The sequence below is a fragment of the Notolepis coatsorum genome, assembly GCF_963971535.1.
Source record: "Notolepis coatsorum genome assembly, chromosome: 12".
Taxonomy (NCBI): Eukaryota; Metazoa; Chordata; class Actinopteri; order Aulopiformes; family Paralepididae; genus Notolepis; species Notolepis coatsorum.
The window spans coordinates 108,676,203-108,695,476 of NC_140176.1; the positions used below are offsets into that span (position 1 = coordinate 108,676,203).

The 19,274-nt window shown below is 43.5% G+C and overlaps 2 protein-coding genes across 2 annotated transcripts in view; both read left to right on the forward strand.

The window, feature by feature from the left end:
• The window catches only part of LOC311238018 (SKI family transcriptional corepressor 2-like), a gene marked incomplete at both ends in the record, with an annotated part of 33,468 nt that extends 32,910 nt beyond the window's left edge, over positions 1-558 (forward strand). Inside the window, one exon of the mRNA XM_084325985.1 lies at positions 502-558. Coding sequence (XP_084182111.1) covers positions 502-558 — 57 coding nt within the window. The remainder of the gene's footprint in view (positions 1-501) is intronic.
• A 5,510-nt stretch (positions 559-6,068) lies between these two features.
• On the forward strand, positions 6,069-18,651 carry ier3ip1 (immediate early response 3 interacting protein 1). The gene is made up of 3 exons (XM_084326347.1): positions 6,069-6,195; positions 6,641-6,742; positions 16,917-18,651. The coding sequence occupies exons 1-3, from the start codon at positions 6,105-6,107 to the stop codon at positions 16,970-16,972; spliced, it is 249 nt and encodes an 82-aa protein (XP_084182473.1). The 5' UTR covers positions 6,069-6,104; the 3' UTR covers positions 16,973-18,651.
• Positions 18,652-19,274: the final 623 nt, after the last annotated feature.

Consider the following 19,274-nt stretch of genomic DNA (forward strand, 5'->3'; position numbering starts at 1 on the left):
TTTCTTATTTCTTACTGATGTAAAGCACTTTGAAATGCAATCCCCTGTATGAAAGGTGCTATACAAATAAAGTTATTATTATTAGTTATTATTATCATTTATATATGATGATAATGATGATGATATACATGTCGTACAGATTTGACACCTTTTTCTCTAAATCTTTGAAATATTACTTACAAATGTTCCCCCTCCACTTACATTACTGAGTGTTTAAACTCTATCATGTTAATAGTATAGCCCATGTAATATAATTTATGATAAGATATAAAGGAAATATTACAATTCTACATTTTAATAATGTTATGCTTATATATCTTTTTCCCTCAACGTATCTAAATTTAACCCTGATGTACATTAGCCTTAATTAATCAATTGTTCCCATGTGGTTAGATTCACGTTGGTATTGTTTTGTTTTGGAAATTAAGGTGATGCAAAACATTGTACATGAGGTGTTGTAGTAAATGTGTAAATGTTGTAATGTGTTATTTTGCTTTTCAGATCCCCTATGCAAACATCCTCAGAAAAGAAAAGATCAGCTCCCACCTCAGCAAATAGCTAAATGGTGAACGTTTATTCAATTTGATTTTCTTTTTATCTCAATAAATAGTACATGGGATTCTATTCATTTAGAATTTACAACATCAAATAGTTGCAATGCCTAACTAAACCTCTTGTTCATAGTATGGCTGATTTAGAATATATGGATGGACACACTACTAGTATGGATATTAGTTCACTAACTACAAAATGCACACGAATATGGATGTGAATATTACATGAATATTCTCTCAAATATTAAGGTTTTATTCACATTTATTTTAATATATTTTCAGCCTCAACGAGAATCCAAATGAAGGAGGAGGGGAGAAAAAAAACACCCAACGTTTTTGTGAATTTCTATCAGAGACGACCGACGTGAGCAGAACAAAAAAAAAGTCCATCTGGTGTCCGTTTGCCTGACGACTCTACAACACGAGTGACCTCATACCCCCCCCCCCCTTCTATTGGTAACCATAGAGAATTAAGACGCAAGGAGTGTGAACTGTAAATATGTAAGATTCCTTGATAAATACCCATAATGGCTGCTGCAATATGGCCACAGAGGGGGGACCGTGACATTGAAAGCAAAAGATTCCACACTCGCCTCTCTTGACCGACATTATAAGCTTTATTCACAAGGACCAAAGCACAACTACCTGCTCTCTATGTGAAACTCTCTAACTCCTCTCTAGAGCTCTCAGAGAGGAACCAGGAGACCACGGAGTCAGAGTCATAGGAAAGAACTCACTTCATATGAACTCCACACGTTCCCTAAAAGAGAACAAGAGAAGAGTTAACACGATGAGAGAGAGAACGTCGTCATCATCGACCACGGCTCTAGATCACAGTTGCTGACGGCGGCTACGGACTTGGTGGTTTGCTCGACTGTAAATATATAAGACTCTGGGTGGTAGAGTGGTGGAACCAGGACACGTGAATGGATGACCATTGAAGTGGACACTTGAAAAAAATTAAATAACTCCACAAAAACAAGCTTGTCTACAGGGCATCAGAAATATATATAGGCAAACTTGTGGTCCCAAAGGGATCCTCCTTGTCCGGTTGAACTGTGTTTATTGACCACGAATGATTCCCCGCCCTGAACACCAGTCCATCGTCTTCGGGGGAGAGATGCGTTATTATCGTCTCGATGTTCCGGACGCTGGCTGAAGAACAAAATCAAAGAGGGGGGGGGGGGGTTCCACTACAGCCTCGTCGTCGCACTCTGATGATGTCACGCAATGGTCTGATGTCACGCGATGGTCTGATGTCACGCGATGGTCTGATGTCACGCGATGGTCTGATGTCACGCGATGGTCTGATGTCACGCGATGGTCCGAGAACACGCGGCTGAAGAGGAGCGTCTGAGATCTGAAGTTAGGGCGCGCGCACACGGTGGGGTTTTTTTGTCGGTTGCAGGAGAAAGATCACTAAACTACGCCTGCGATAAGTAATGTAGCAATGTGGCTCTTTTCGCTATAGGGCCTACTGTGTAGAAGTGACCTATCTCAAACCTCAACGAGAATCAAGCGGGCGGGGTTTGAGATAGGTCAATTGGAGTGTATCTTCGATCTAAGGGGCGGTGAAAACTTAGGGGGCATAAAGAGGGTGAATGACAAATCCAGAGGGCACGACGAGAGCGATTGTGCAGTGGACCCATCGTCCCAATGTTCCCTCCTCTCCCCCGACCCGACGCCCCTAACCTCTCTCAGAACCGGCCCCCGAGTCCGACCCCAGAGAAACGGCATCGGTCCTGTAATACTGAGAGGAGGCTAATTGGGTGAAGTGCAGTTTCCCCCTGTACTGTATGTATTGCAGAGATGCGTTCGAAAAAGGCTAATTCTGACACACACTGATTGCCTGAATGCACTAAATGTATCCCCCCCCCCCTTCTAAATCCCTGTAAGTGTCACCTCACCTCTTCTGAGTGCGCCCCAAAAACCCCTCAATCTGCCTTTGGAAGTTCCTGGCATTCACAATGGCGATTTAAAGGGTAACTTCACTCATTTGACCCCCCTCGTGGGAAGACTGCATTGGCCAGTGGGAATACTTTTTTTCCAGTGTTGTTGCAACCTGTACATTACTCCTCCTCCTGACTGTATTCATATAGTATTCGATCGCAGACGTCTTGGTCGCAAAACCGCAGGTGATTTTAATCAAACGGCAGGTGATTTGTCATTAAATGACAACCGTGGCCAGTGAGCTGAGTGGCATTGCGGGCCATATTGTATGGCAAAAAGAAACGTCATGAGAATACTATGAATATGACTGTATATGAATATAACTGAACTCACGACCAATCTACATGTGTTTGTTTGTCTGTTTATCTGACTGAGTATTGGGGCGAATACCCTGATTGTGATAATGTTATTTATTATGTAACATTTTTAAAAGAAAAAGAAAAAGTAAAAAGAAAGACATGATGATGATGATGATGATGATGATGATGATGGTGGTGGTGCAATGAAGTTTACGTCAAAGAGAATAAACAAATGAACATTTAACTCATATCTCCTTGTTCATATAGGATGAAATGAATAGATACATTTGACACTAAACAAAAAAGGAAACATGTTATTATAAACTGTTAATGCAAAAATGTATTTAAATATCTTCTTGTAGTTTCTCTACTATTTATGTGGATAAATAAAAAAAAATCTATCCTGAGTCTTTTCTGTGATTATTTTCTCTCTTGACGGCAGACGACGGGGAAAGCAAAGCAGTGGTCACTAGTTTACTTGTAGATGACTTTAGATAGCGGTAAGACTGGACTTTTTGTATAGTGTTTGGTCTTTATTCGTTAAACTTTTTTTTTTACTGTATGAAGCACAATCTCAAGAGGGTCATCATACAGAACCAAGCATTTCACTATAATGTACATGTGCCTTATATGTGACAAATAAAACAAAACTTGAAGTTATACACAAGTGAAATATCCCTTTAACTCTTTCACTGCAGCACTACCGAAACGGTTAACCCTTTCACTGCGACAATACACAGAAGGTTAACCCGTTCACTGCCACACAACAGCCGGTTAACCGTCGGTTGTGTGATAGTAAAGGGTTAACCTTCTGTCGTGTGGCAGTGAAAGGGTTAAGGAATGTAAATCCTATTTCACAATTAACAGACACATTAATCTGACAGAAATAAATGTCTCCCCAAATTGTTCCTTCATTCTCAGAAATGTGTCTAAAGAAATGCTAGAGCTGATAATAACATTTTCCACAAGACGAAAGTCTTTCTCTGGTCTGCATCCCCTTAACAAGTGTGTGTATTGAGCTGTACTGTACTGTACCCATTCTGCAATGTGTTAATAACATTTTCAATCAATCGATTTTCGAAGACAATTTCCTGTCTTTTTAACTTTCTGTCTAAGTGCATCACGTCTATGGCTTGGGGGGGAAACATGCACTTAGAATCACCAGAAAGGCTTTCGAAATAGTGAAATGCCACGTTGGCCTCAATATTTTCAAAACAAATTATATGAAAAGGTTATGAAATGAACAAGAATGTGATAAAATATGTAATAAAACAGAGCTTCCAATCTGGCTTCAGAACATCCCACTCCACTGACACATGCCTTCTCTATTTGAACGACCACATCAAGCAAGAGGTGGACACGGGCAAATACTGCGGCATGGTCATGCTAGACCTACAAAAGGCCTTCGACACTGTCAATCACACCATTCTGATTGACAAGCTAAAAGCAATTGGTTTTGATAGTTTATCAGTGAGCTGGATACAATCCTACCTGGAGGGGAGAGAACAGATGGTGGAGGTAAACGGTACCCTATCCCCCCCCCCCCTCACAGTGAACTGTGGTGTTCCACAAGGACGCATACTAGGCCCGCTACTGTTCCTAATTTATGCAAATGACATGTCATCAGCTTGTGACTGCAACTTGTTCCTGTTTGCGGACGACTCAGCCCTGCTGGTCTCTGACAAGAACAAGTTACAGGTTGAAAAAACCCTCAGCTCGGAACTAGGCAAAATCTGCATATGGCTCGCCGACAACAAACTATCATTACACATGGGCAAAACAGAGTCCATTCTCTTCGGTTCAAATAACAAACTCAGCAAGACCGACGGCTTCTCAGTTACAGTGAGTGACAATATTGTCACAAGGAAAGATGAAATTACATACCTGGGTTCGATCCTAGAGGCTAATCTTTCCTGTGACAAAATGGCATCCAATGTAATAAAAAGGGTCAACCAACGAACTCGATTCGGATCTCCTCTCTGGTAAACAAGAATACCCTGAAGACTCTGGCAGGAGCACTCATTCAAGGGTACTACGACTATGCTTGCACCTCATGGTACCAAAGCACCTCAAAGGCACTAAAAACCAAATTACAAACATCTCAAAACAAACTAGTCAGACTACTGCTTGACCTGACTCCTAGAACCCACCTCACCCCTGCCCACTTTGCCAACCTAGGATGGCTTAGAGTAGACGACAGAGTACAGCAACTTGCAATGGGCCTGGTCTACAAGATACACTACACGACCAAGGTACCCATGTACATGTCAAAATACTTCCCAAAGGTCAGTGAATACCACGATCACAACACCAGAGGGAGCTCCACAAATCATGTAAAACCCAGATTAGGCTCAAACAAGGGACTAAACACGTTTCGCAATTATGCCACATCAATGTGGAACGCCCTACCCAAAGCTGTAAAGGAATGTGAATCACTACCCACTTTCAAAAACACTCTCAAAGAGGAGACTGCAATTCGAAACTGGCCCCTACAAATGTCCTAACCCAGTTGTACAGTAAAGACCAAGTATGGCCTTGTCAGTATTCCAATGTACAGTGCCCCCCCCCCCCCCTACCCAACCCCCCCCCCCCCCCCCCCCCACCTCCAATGTACAGCCCCACCCAACCCCACCCCACCTACCCAACCTCCTCCAATGTACAGTTTCTATGTCAAATGTATATAGGCTACACTCTTTTTCTGGATTTTTTTAGTATCACAAACAGTACCGTATTTGCAAATCTGGTATGTCATAAATGTATAGATGTAGCAGTACTGTCTATCTGTATGTCGTGTGTGTCATATGATGAATTGAAAATGGGGGACCCTGATGTAAACAAGACGAAAGTCTTTCTCTGATCTGCATCCCCTTAACAATTGTATGTATTGAGCTGTACTGTCTGTACTGTACCCATTCTGCAATCTGTTAATACACTTTTCAATCAATCAATCAATCAATCAATCAATCAAAGCTCAACGCATACGTTTGATCAGTAGAAATCCGTTTGTTTCCCCAATACCAAGATGGCGGCGGTCTCGTGACGTCAGAGTGTCTTCGAGAATAGACCACTGCACTTCCGCATTACATGGAGCTCGTGAGGGGAGGGGGGAAGGGGAAAGAGAGCGCGGGGGGATAAAAGAATGAATGTTGATTGGAGCCTTGCCGTTAGAGCCCTCCTACTCCTCCCATGAGCTCAAAATACCGGAAGCGTTGCGGTGGTCTAACCGCTGCACGACACCGGCCGTCACTTTACGGCGGCGGTGACGTCACAGTGGGCGTGGTCGCAGCAGCATTCTGCCAGCATGGCGTTTACTCTTTACACTCTGCTGCAGACCGCGATCCTGTGCACTAATGCGATCGCTGTGTTGCACGAAGAGAGGTTCCTCAGCAAGAGTAAGTGATGTTTGTTGTCATATTTCTTTAAGTCGTTGTTATTATTATGTACGCACTTTAATGTTATTATATATGATCGACGCAGTACTAGTCCATCTTCGGTTGTTTGGCCAGTGGGACAGAATGGCTTCATAATTATGTTACTTATTATGCAACTCGACAACACAGACAGACGAAATTATGTTTTACATACAAAGTGCAGTGAGATCAGATCGTTTGTTTTTGCAGGATGTTACATAAAATGTCGTTTTACGGTAACTGTATTCGAATTGACCTCCATCTCCCTCCCTCTCTCTCTGTCTGTGTGTGTCTCTCTCTCTCTGTGTCTGTGTCTCTGTCTCTCTCCTCTCTTTCTCCCTCTCTCTCTTTCTCTCTCTGTCTCTCTATATCTCTCTGTCTCTCTCTATCTCTCTCTGTCTCTCTCTCTCCCTCTCTCTCTCTCCAGTCGGCTGGGGTGTGGACCAGGGGATAGGAGGCTTCGGAGATGATCCAGGGGTCAAAGCTCAGATCCTCACTCTGGTCCGCTCCGTTAGAACTGTCATGAGAGGTACGTGGTGGCGATCTGTTCAATATTTAGTTTATTCTTGTCATTTCTTGTGTACATAAACGAAATACTATGAATTGAAAATGGGGGACCCTGATGTAAACAAGATGAAAGTCTTTCTCTGGTCTGCATCCCATTGAGCCGTACTGTATTGTACCCATTCTGCAATCTGTTAATACAACTTTCATTCATTTCATACTGTTCTTCCCAGCACAGAGCAGTGCAATGAGAAAGATAGAATATAAACAAAAAAATTTGTATGCATAATATATAATATTCAATCTAAAATACAAGCCCATTAAAAAAAACATATAAAACATATATAGACATTCAATGAATGATCAATCAATTGTGGCAGTTCCAGTTCAATGGTGGCATTATGTTCATCTTGTCTGTGTGTGTTTCATATCTGTATGTACTGCACTAGAATAAAACTCATTCGGATCAAATGCCATACAATCCTTAACCCTTTCACTACCACACTACAGACGGTTAACGGTCTGCAGTGTGGTAGTGAAAGGGTTAACCTTCTGTAGTGTGGTAGTGAAAGGGTTAACCCTTTGTCTTGTGGCAGTGAAAGGGTTAACCTGCTGTATTGTCGCAGTGAAAGGGTTAACCATTTGGTAGCGTGGCAGTGAAAGGGTCAAAGTGATTCTTTTCCATTTTATTGTCAAATGAAAGCGTGACACGTGTTTCCCCCGTGTTCTCTCCTCTCGTTACAGAGCAGAGAAGAGCCTTGGTAACTAACTATACTGTCTCTGTGTTCTCTCCTCTCGTTACAGAGCAGAGTAGAGCCTTGGTAACTAACTATACTGTCTCTGTGTTCTCTCCTCTCGTTACAGAGCAGAGAAGAGCCTTGGTAGCTAACTATACTGTCTCTGTGTTCTCTCCTCTCGTTACAGAGTAGAGTAGAGCCTTGGTAACTAACTATACTGTCTCTGTGTTCTCTCCTCTCGTTACAGAGTAGAGAAGAGCCTTGGTAACTAACTATACTGTCTCTGTGTTCTCTCCTCTCGTTACAGAGTAGAGTAGAGCCTTGGTAACTAACTATACTGTCTCTGTGTTCTCTCCTCTCGTTACAGAGTAGAGTAGAGCCTTGGTAACTAACTATACTGTCTCTGTGTTCTCTCCTCTCGTTACAGAGCAGAGAAGAGCCTTGGTAACTAACTATACTGTCTCTGTGTTCTCTCCTCTCGTTACAGAGCAGAGAAGAGCCTTGGTAACTAACTATACTGTCTCTGTGTTCTCTCCTCTCGTTACAGAGCAGAGCAGAGCCTTGGTAGCTAACTATACTGTCTCTGTGTTCTCTCCTCTCGTTACAGAGTAGAGAAGAGCCTTGGTAGCTAACTATACTGTCTCTGTGTTCTCTCCTCTCGTTACAGAGCAGAGAAGAGCCTTGGTAACTAACTATACTGTCTCTGTGTTCTCTCCTCTCGTTACAGAGCAGAGAAGAGCCTTGGTAGCTAACTATACTGTCTCTGTGTTCTCTCCTCTCGTTACAGAGTAGAGCCTTGGTAGCTAACTATACTGTCTCTGTGTTCTCTCCTCTCGTTACAGAGTAGAGAAGAGCCTTGGTAGCTAACTATACTGTCTCTGTGTTCTCTCCTCTCGTTACAGAGTAGAGTAGAGCCTTGGTAGCTAACTATACTGTCTCTGTGTTCTCTCCTCTCGTTACAGAGTAGAGTAGAGCCTTGGTAGCTAACTATACTGTCTCTGTGTTCTCTCCTCTCGTTACAGAGTAGAGTAGAGCCTTGGTAACTAACTATACTGTCTCTGTGTTCTCTCCTCGTTACAGAGCAGAGTAGAGCCTTGGTAGCTAACTATACTGTCTCTGTGTTCTCTCCTCTCGTTACAGAGTAGAGCCTTGGTAGCTAACTATACTGTCTCTGTGTTCTCTCCTCTCGTTACAGAGTAGAGTAGAGCCTTGGTAGCTAACTATACTGTCTCTGTGTTCTCTCCTCTCGTTACAGAGTAGAGTAGAGCCTTGGTAGCTAACTATACTGTCTCTGTGTTCTCTCCTCTCGTTACAGAGTAGAGTAGAGCCTTGGTAGCTAACTATACTGTCTCTGTGTTCTCTCCTCTCGTTACAGAGTAGAGTAGAGCCTTGGTAGCTAACTATACTGTCTCTGTGTTCTCTCCTCTCGTTACAGAGCAGAGAAGAGCCTTGGTAACTAACTATACTGTCTCTGTGTTCTCCTCTCGTTACAGAGTAGAGTAGAGCCTTGGTAGCTAACTATACTGTCTCTGTGTTCTCTCCTCTCGTTACAGAGTAGAGTAGAGCCTTGGTAGCTAACTATACTGTCTCTGTGTTCTCTCCTCTCGTTACAGAGTAGAGTAGAGCCTTGGTAACTAACTATACTGTCTCTGTGTTCTCTCCTCTCGTTACAGAGCAGAGTAGAGCCTTGGTAGCTAACTATACTGTCTCTGTGTTCTCTCCTCTCGTTACAGAGTAGAGCCTTGGTAGCTAACTACACTGTCTCTGTGTTCTCTCCTCTCGTTACAGAGTAGAGTAGAGCCTTGGTAGCTAACTATACTGTCTCTGTGTTCTCTCCTCTCGTTACAGAGTAGAGTAGAGCCTTGGTAGCTAACTATACTGTCTCTGTGTTCTCTCCTCTCGTTACAGAGTAGAGTAGAGCCTTGGTAGCTAACTATACTGTCTCTGTGTTCTCTCCTCTCGTTACAGAGTAGAGTAGAGCCTTGGTAGCTAACTATACTGTCTCTGTGTTCTCTCCTCTCGTTACAGAGTAGAGTAGAGCCTTGGTAACTAACTATACTGTCTCTGTGTTCTCTCCTCTCGTTACAGAGTAGAGTAGAGCCTTGGTAGCTAACTATACTGTCTCTGTGTTCTCTCCTCTCGTTACAGAGTAGAGCCTTGGTAGCTAACTATACTGTCTCTGTGTTCTCTCCTCTCGTTACAGAGAAGAGCCTTGGTAGCTAACTATACTGTCTCTGTGTTCTCTCCTCTCGTTACAGAGAAGAGCCTTGGTAGCTAACTATACTGTCTCTGTGTTCTCTCCTCTCGTTACAGAGCAGAGCAGAGCCTTGGTAGCTAACTATACTGTCTCTGTGTTCTCTCCTCTCGTTACAGAGCAGAGCCTTGGTAGCTAACTATACTGTCTCTGTGTTCTCTCCTCGTTACAGAGTAGAGCCTTGGTAGCTAACTATACTGTCTCTGTGTTCTCTCCTCTCGTTACAGAGTAGAGCAGAGCCTTGGTAGCTAACTATACTGTCTCTGTGTTCTCTCCTCTCGTTACAGAGCAGAGTAGAGCCTTGGTAGCTAACTATACTGTCTCTGTGTTCTCTCCTCTCGTTACAGAGTAGAGCAGAGCCTTGGTAGCTAACTATACTGTCTCTGTGTTCTCTCCTCTCGTTACAGAGCAGAGTAGAGCCTTGGTAGCTAACTATACTGTCTCTGTGTTCTCTCCTCTCGTTACAGAGTAGAGCCTTGGTAACTAACTATACTGTCTCTGTGTTCTCTCCTCTCGTTACAGAGCAGAGTAGAGCCTTGGTAACTAACTATACTGTCTCTGTGTTCTCTCCTCTCGTTACAGAGTAGAGCCTTGGTAGCTAACTATACTGTCTCTGAGTTCTCTCCTCTCGTTACAGAGCAGAGTAGAGCCTTGGTAGCTAACTATACTGTCTCTGTGTTCTCTCCTCTCGTTACAGAGCAGAGTAGAGCCTTGGTAGCTAACTATACTGTCTCTGTGTTCTCTCCTCTCGTTACAGAGCAGAGAAGAGCCTTGGTAGCTAACTATACTGTCTCTGTGTTCTCTCCTCTCGTTACAGAGCAGAGTAGAGCCTTGGTAGCTAACTATACTGTCTCTGTGTTCTCTCCTCTCGTTACAGAGTAGAGCCTTGGTAGCTAACTATACTGTCTCTGTGTTCTCTCCTCTCGTTACAGAGCAGAGCCTTGGTAACTAACTATACTGTCTCTGTGTTCTCTCCTCTCGTTACAGAGCAGAGCCTTGGTAACTAACTATACTGTCTCTGTGTTCTCTCCTCTCGTTACAGAGCAGAGAAGAGCCTTGGTAACTAACTATACTGTCTCTGTGTTCTCTCCTCTCGTTACAGAGCAGAGCCTTGGTAACTAACTATACTGTCTCTGTGTTCTCTCCTCTCGTTACAGAGCAGAGAAGAGCCTTGGTAGCTAACTATACTGTCTCTGTGTTCTCTCCTCTCGTTACAGAGCAGAGAAAAGCCTTGGTAGCTAACTATACTGTCTCTGTGTTCTCTCCTCTCGTTACAGAGCAGAGAAGAGCCTTGGTAACTAACTATACTGTCTCTGTGTTCTCTCCTCGTTACAGAGTAGAGCCTTGGTAGCTAACTATACTGTCTCTGTGTTCTCTCCTCTCGTTACAGAGCAGAGAAGAGCCTTGGTAACTAACTATACTGTCTCTGTGTTCTCTCCTCTCGTTACAGAGCAGAGAAGAGCCTTGGTAGCTAACTATACTGTCTCTGTGTTCTCTCCTCTCGTTACAGAGTAGAGCCTTGGTAGCTAACTATACTGTCTCTGTGTTCTCTCCTCTCGTTACAGAGTAGAGTAGAGCCTTGGTAGCTAACTATACTGTCTCTGTGTTCTCTCCTCTCGTTACAGAGCAGAGTAGAGCCTTGGTAACTAACTATACTGTCTCTGTGTTCTCTCCTCTCGTTGCAGAGTAGAGCCTTGGTAGCTAACTATACTGTCTCTGTGTTCTCTCCTCTCGTTACAGAGCAGAGCCTTGGTAGCTAACTATACTGTCTCTGTGTTCTCTCCTCTCGTTACAGAGTAGAGCCTTGGTAACTAACTATACTGTCTCTGTGTTCTCTCCTCTCGTTACAGAGCAGAGCCTTGGTAACTAACTATACTGTCTCTGTGTTCTCTCCTCTCGTTACAGAGCAGAGCCTTGGTAACTAACTATACTGTCTCTGTGTTCTCTCCTCTCGTTACAGAGCAGAGAAGAGCCTTGGTAACTAACTATACTGTCTCTGTGTTCTCTCCTCGTTACAGAGCAGAGCCTTGGTAACTAACTATACTGTCTCTGTGTTCTCTCCTCTCGTTACAGAGCAGAGAAGAGCCTTGGTAGCTAACTATACTGTCTCTGTGTTCTCTCCTCTCGTTACAGAGCAGAGAAGAGCCTTGGTAGCTAACTATACTGTCTCTGTGTTCTCTCCTCTCGTTACAGAGCAGAGAAGAGCCTTGGTAACTAACTATACTGTCTCTGTGTTCTCTCCTCTCGTTACAGAGTAGAGCCTTGGTAGCTAACTATACTGTCTCTGTGTTCTCTCCTCTCGTTACAGAGCAGAGAAGAGCCTTGGTAGCTAACTATACTGTCTCTGTGTTCTCTCCTCTCGTTACAGAGCAGAGAAGAGCCTTGGTAACTAACTATACTGTCTCTGTGTTCTCTCCTCTCGTTACAGAGCAGAGAAGAGCCTTGGTAGCTAACTATACTGTCTCTGTGTTCTCTCCTCTCGTTACAGAGTAGAGCCTTGGTAGCTAACTATACTGTCTCTGTGTTCTCTCCTCTCGTTACAGAGCAGAGCCTTGGTAGCTAACTATACTGTCTCTGTGTTCTCTCCTCTCGTTACAGAGTAGAGCCTTGGTAACTAACTATACTGTCTCTGTGTTCTCTCCTCTCGTTACAGAGCAGAGTAGAGCCTTGGTAGCTAACTATACTGTCTCTGTGTTCTCTCCTCTCGTTACAGAACAGAGAAGAGCCTTGGTAGCTAACTATACTGTCTCTGTGTTCTCTCCTCTCGTTACAGAGCAGAGAAGAGCCTTGGTAGCTAACTATACTGTCTCTGTGTTCTCTCCTCTCGTTACAGAGTAGAGCCTTGGTAACTAACTTTACTGTCTCTGTGTTCTCTCCTCTCGTTACAGAGCAGAGAAGAGCCTTGGTAACTAACTATACTGTCTCTGTGTTCTCTCCTCTCGTTACAGAGCAGAGAAGAGCCTTGGTAGCTAACTATACTGTCTCTGTGTTCTCTCCTCTCGTTACAGAGTAGAGTAGAGCCTTGGTAGCTAACTATACTGTCTCTGTGTTCTCTCCTCTCGTTACAGAGCAGAGTAGAGCCTTGGTAGCTAACTATACTGTCTCTGTGTTCTCTCCTCTCGTTACAGAGTAGAGTAGAGCCTTGGTAGCTAACTATACTGTCTCTGTGTTCTCTCCTCTCGTTACAGAGCAGAGTAGAGCCTTGGTAGCTAACTATACTGTCTCTGTGTTCTCTCCTCTCGTTACAGAGCAGAGCAGAGCCTTGGTAACTAACTATACTGTCTCTGTGTTCTCTCCTCTCGTTACAGAGCAGAGCAGAGCCTTGGTAACTAACTATACTGTCTCTGTGTTCTCTCCTCTCGTTACAGAGTAGAGCAGAGCCTTGGTAACTAACTATACTGTCTCTGTGTTCTCTCCTCTCGTTACAGAGTAGAGCCTTGGTAGCTAACTATACTGTCTCTGTGTTCTCTCCTCTCGTTACAGAGCAGAGCAGAGCCTTGGTAACTAACTATACTGTCTCTGTGTTCTCTCCTCTCGTTGCAGAGTAGAGTAGAGCCTTGGTAGCTAACTATACTGTCTCTGTGTTCTCTCCTCGTTACAGAGTAGAGCCTTGGTAACTAACTTTACTGTCTCTGTGTTCTCTCCTCTCGTTACAGAGTAGAGCCTTGGTAACTAACTATACTGTCTCTGTGTTCTCTCCTCTCGTTGCAGAGTAGAGTAGAGCCTTGGTAGCTAACTATACTGTCTCTGTGTTCTCTCCTCTCGTTACAGAGCAGAGAAGAGCCTTGGTAGCTAACTATACTGTCTCTGTGTTCTCTCCTCTCGTTACAGAGTAGAGCCTTGGTAACTAACTTTACTGTCTCTGTGTTCTCTCCTCTCGTTACAGAGCAGAGTAGAGCCTTGGTAACTAACTATACTGTCTCTGTGTTCTCTCCTCTCGTTACAGAGTAGAGCCTTGGTAACTAACTATACTGTCTCTGTGTTCTCTCCTCTCGTTACAGAGTAGAGCAGAGCCTTGGTAACTAACTATACTGTCTCTGTGTTCTCTCCTCTCGTTACAGAGTAGAGCCTTGGTAGCTAACTATACTGTCTCTGTGTTCTTTCCTCTCGTTACAGAGCAGAGCAGAGCCTTGGTAACTAACTATACTGTCTCTGTGTTCTCTCCTCTCGTTGCAGAGTAGAGTAGAGCCTTGGTAGCTAACTATACTGTCTCTGTGTTCTCTCCTCGTTACAGAGTAGAGCCTTGGTAACTAACTTTACTGTCTCTGTGTTCTCTCCTCTCGTTACAGAGTAGAGCCTTGGTAACTAACTATACTGTCTCTGTGTTCTCTCCTCTCGTTGCAGAGTAGAGTAGAGCCTTGGTAGCTAACTATACTGTCTCTGTGTTCTCTCCTCTCGTTACAGAGTAGAGCCTTGGTAGCTAACTATACTGTCTCTGTGTTCTCTCTCGTTACAGAGTAGAGCCTTGGTAACTAACTATACTGTCTCTGTGTTCTCTCCTCTCGTTACAGAGCAGAGAAGAGCCTTGGTAGCTAACTATACTGTCTCTGTGTTCTCTCCTCTCGTTACAGAGTAGAGCCTTGGTAACTAACTTTACTGTCTCTGTGTTCTCTCCTCTCGTTACAGAGTAGAGCCTTGGTAACTAACTTTACTGTCTCTGTGTTCTCTCCTCTCGTTACAGAGTAGAGCCTTGGTAGCTAACTATACTGTCTCTGTGTTCTCTCCTCGTTACAGAGTAGAGCCTTGGTAGCTAACTATACTGTCTCTGTGTTCTCTCCTCGTTACAGAGTAGAGCCTTGGTAACTAACTATACTGTCTCTGTGTTCTCTCCTCTCGTTACAGAGTAGAGCCTTGGTAACTAACTATACTGTCTCTGTGTTCTCTCCTCTCGTTACAGAGTAGAGAAGAGCCTTGGTAGCTAACTATACTGTCTCTGTGTTCTCTCCTCTCGTTGCAGAGTAGAGTAGAGCCTTGGTAGCTAACTATACTGTCTCTGTGTTCTCTCCTCGTTACAGAGTAGAGCCTTGGTAACTAACTTTACTGTCTCTGTGTTCTCTCCTCTCGTTACAGAGTAGAGCCTTGGTAACTAACTATACTGTCTCTGTGTTCTCTCCTCTCGTTGCAGAGTAGAGTAGAGCCTTGGTAGCTAACTATACTGTCTCTGTGTTCTCTCCTCTCGTTACAGAGCAGAGAAGAGCCTTGGTAGCTAACTATACTGTCTCTGTGTTCTCTCCTCTCGTTACAGAGTAGAGCCTTGGTAACTAACTTTACTGTCTCTGTGTTCTCTCCTCTCGTTGCAGAGTAGAGTAGAGCCTTGGTAGCTAACTATACTGTCTCTGTGTTCTCTCCTCTCGTTACAGAGCAGAGAAGAGCCTTGGTAGCTAACTATACTGTCTCTGTGTTCTCTCCTCTCGTTACAGAGTAGAGCCTTGGTAACTAACTTTACTGTCTCTGTGTTCTCTCCTCTCGTTACAGAGCAGAGTAGAGCCTTGGTAACTAACTATACTGTCTCTGTGTTCTCTCCTCTCGTTACAGAGTAGAGCCTTGGTAACTAACTTTACTGTCTCTGTGTTCTCTCCTCTCGTTACAGAGCAGAGTAGAGCCTTGGTAACTAACTATACTGTCTCTGTGTTCTCTCCTCTCGTTACAGAGTAGAGCAGAGCCTTGGTAACTAACTATACTGTCTCTGTGTTCTCTCCTCTCGTTACAGAGTAGAGCCTTGGTAACTAACTATACTGTCTCTGTGTTCTCTCCTCTCGTTACAGAGCAGAGCAGAGCCTTGGTAACTAACTATACTGTCTCTGTGTTCTCTCCTCTCGTTGCAGAGTAGAGTAGAGCCTTGGTAGCTAACTATGCTGTCTCTGTGTTCTCTCCTCGTTACAGAGTAGAGCCTTGGTAACTAACTTTACTGTCTCTGTGTTCTCTCCTCTCGTTACAGAGTAGAGCCTTGGTAACTAACTATACTGTCTCTGTGTTCTCTCCTCTCGTTGCAGAGTAGAGTAGAGCCTTGGTAGCTAACTATACTGTCTCTGTGTTCTCTCCTCTCGTTACAGAGTAGAGCCTTGGTAGCTAACTATACTGTCTCTGTGTTCTCTCCTCTCGTTACAGAGTAGAGCCTTGGTAACTAACTATACTGTCTCTGTGTTCTCTCCTCTCGTTACAGAGCAGAGAAGAGCCTTGGTAGCTAACTATACTGTCTCTGTGTTCTCTCCTCTCGTTACAGAGTAGAGAAGAGCCTTGGTAACTAACTTTACTGTCTCTGTGTTCTCTCCTCTCATTACAGAGTAGAGCCTTGGTAGCTAACTATACTGTCTCTGTGTTCTCTCCTCTCGTTACAGAGTAGAGCCTTGGTAGCTAACTATACTGTCTCTGTGTTCTCTCCTCTCGTTACAGAGCAGAGAAGAGCCTTGGTAGCTAACTATACTGTCTCTGTGTTCTCTCCTCTCGTTACAGAGTAGAGCCTTGGTAGCTAACTATACTGTCTCTGTGTTCTCTCCTCTCGTTACAGAGTAGAGCCTTGGTAACTAACTATACTGTCTCTGTGTTCTCTCCTCTCGTTACAGAGCAGAGAAGAGCCTTGGTAGCTAACTATACTGTCTCTGTGTTCTCTCCTCTCGTTACAGAGTAGAGCCTTGGTAGCTAACTATACTGTCTCTGTGTTCTCTCCTCTCGTTACAGAGTAGAGTAGAGCCTTGGTAGCTAACTATACTGTCTCTGTGTTCTCTCCTCTCGTTACAGAGCAGAGTAGAGCCTTGGTAACTAACTATACTGTCTCTGTGTTCTCTCCTCTCGTTACAGAGCAGAGAAGAGCCTTGGTAGCTAACTATACTGTCTCTGTGTTCTCTCCTCTCGTTACAGAGCAGAGAAGAGCCTTGGTAGCTAACTATACTGTCTCTGTGTTCTCTCCTCTCGTTACAGAGTAGAGTAGAGCCTTGGTAGCTAACTATACTGTCTCTGTGTTCTCTCTCCTCGTTACAGAGTAGAGCCTTGGTAACTAACTATACTGTCTCTGTGTTCTCTCCTCTCGTTACAGAGCAGAGAAGAGCCTTGGTAGCTAACTATACTGTCTCTGTGTTCTCTCCTCTCGTTACAGAGCAGAGAAGAGCCTTGGTAGCTAACTATACTGTCTCTGTGTTCTCTCTCCTCGTTACAGAGTAGAGCCTTGGTAACTAACTATACTGTCTCTGTGTTCTCTCCTCTCGTTGCAGTGCCCTTGATAATAGTGAACTCAGTCTGTATAGTTCTCTTGTTGCTGTTTGGTTGACGACCGACACGCCAACAATCACCGACATGGAAGTGACAACTGAGAAAAGTGCCAAGGAACAAACACACACACACACACACACGCACGCACGCACGCACGCGCACACACGCACACACGCACACACACACACACGCACACACACACGCACACACGCACACACACACACACACACGCACACACGCACACACGCACACACACACACGCTGATAGAAGCTGCCACATCATCAAAAACGGATTCTGTGACATTATCCAAATGCTGTTTCAGAAGTCTTTCCATCGAGACATTAATGTGGAGGAAACGCACACGAGGACAGACCAGCGTGCAGAGAGAGCCTTCTTGGTTCTCCTCCCCGTGTGTCCCAGTATGGAGCCAGCAACATGCAGGACGTCTTTATATTTCATACACAAGTTTTACACCAGAGACCTTGTCTTGTTTTCATTCTACACTGTGTGTTTTCTTACACATTGTCTTCGCTACAACATCTCATGTTTCTAGAACTTTATACTACACACACGTTGAGGGAAGCCTGTTGTTTTTCCTCGTGATAATGTGTCGTCGTACATCTTATTTGCGGCACGCTGAGCTTCGCCCAGTGATGGAATGTCGCGCTGCCCTGAGCCTGGTATTATGTTTCAGTCCCAGCTGCTGCTCAATAATACTAGGATTTGTATCGCCGCTAATGTCGGCTCAAAAAACATGCTACGGGTGCTAGTTCACCAAAAACCTGATGTTCCATCCTTGTGTATGTGCTCATTGTTGTTATGTACCGTAGCATGCCATTGTAATAATAAATAATAATAATAATAATAATAAAACAACTTTATTTGTATAGCACCTTTCATACAGAAACTGCAGTTCAAAGTGCTTCACAACAGAAAAAAGACAAGAAAATTAGCACATAAAGTGCAGACATAAAATCAGTTTTTCACATTAGGATCTAACATCCCAACAGGCCACCTTGTTTGTGGTTTGATTTAGTTTTAAAAAGAGTAAGATAGAATAGACAGTAAAATAGTGCAATAAGTAGTAGAATGGACATGAAATGAGCACATAAAGTGCAGACATATACATTTTTTTTTACAGTGCAATAAAATAGTTCTGGATTACTGTTTAACAGTTTAAACGTCGTCTTTACCTTCTCTGTTTGGCATCCACAGTTGAACACTTGTAAGGCATAGTATTACTAAGTACTTCAACAGCTGTACTGTAAGGTAATGTGTCCTGTGTACGTCCCACTCAGTGATTCTATGGTAGCAGGGCACCGTTAGAGCGCAATGTCGATGTGAGTGTTATGTGTTTTATTTACATGGTGGTGGTGATACAAGTGCTACTTTTGGGCCGTTTTGGAAGAACCCTGTACAGAAAACATCTGCTACTGTACTGGTAATAGGCCTGTGTACTCAGGGTAATGTATTCCCGGGGGTTGGTTGAACAGATGAACCCTTTCTACTGCATTCTATGTCCTTTTCCACAGAAGTTTGACATTTAATAATTAACAATAATGCGCGTCAGTATTTTTATCCCAGCAAGGGGGATGTCACCCCACGTCACTCTCGACTATACTGTAAGTTGTTGTTTTGTTCACTTTCTGTCACTTCTGTGGAGGAAATACCCTACATCTGTTTGTCTTTTTGGCTAATCCAAGGATTAATAGTTGTTTTTATGAAATAAATATGTCATTGCAGATGTTATTCTGTCCGAGTTCTTTAAACATTAGATTGTTAGTTTATTTTTTATGTATTTGTCTGCAAAGAACAAATGGAAAAAACAAGCTAGCTACATATAACGCACAGAAGATATGGGTTGGATTCTATTTGTTATTAAAAAGACTGCACAGGATTTTGTGTAAATGATCAAATGCAGCCATTTTACATTTAGTTTACAGTACTACTGTGCCAGATCATGTTAAAAACAACCTACAAACACGGATCCCTCCAAGGTCTGCCAAATAAATAATAATCTCCTTATGGTATAAGTTATCTTTCCTAAACTCCACAAACATTTTATTAACACTAGTTTTGGTCCCAAAAGCACCAGAGAGGAGCAGGGAAAGGGGATCTGTTAGAATTCAAAGTACATGTTTATCAGGGAGATAAACACTGAAGCCAGTTTGTTCTATGAATAGTAATGGTTTACTAGCTGGTGGTTCAGGGTGAGAGAGTTTAAAAGGGAACAACACCCACATTAGTTCCAGTGTTATTTCCACCGTCTAGGAAAGTTCAATCAATATGTGTGAACATGAGCTACTCTCTCATAAAGCCAGAAACCAGAGAATCAATAACTCAAACCTGTGATGTCATC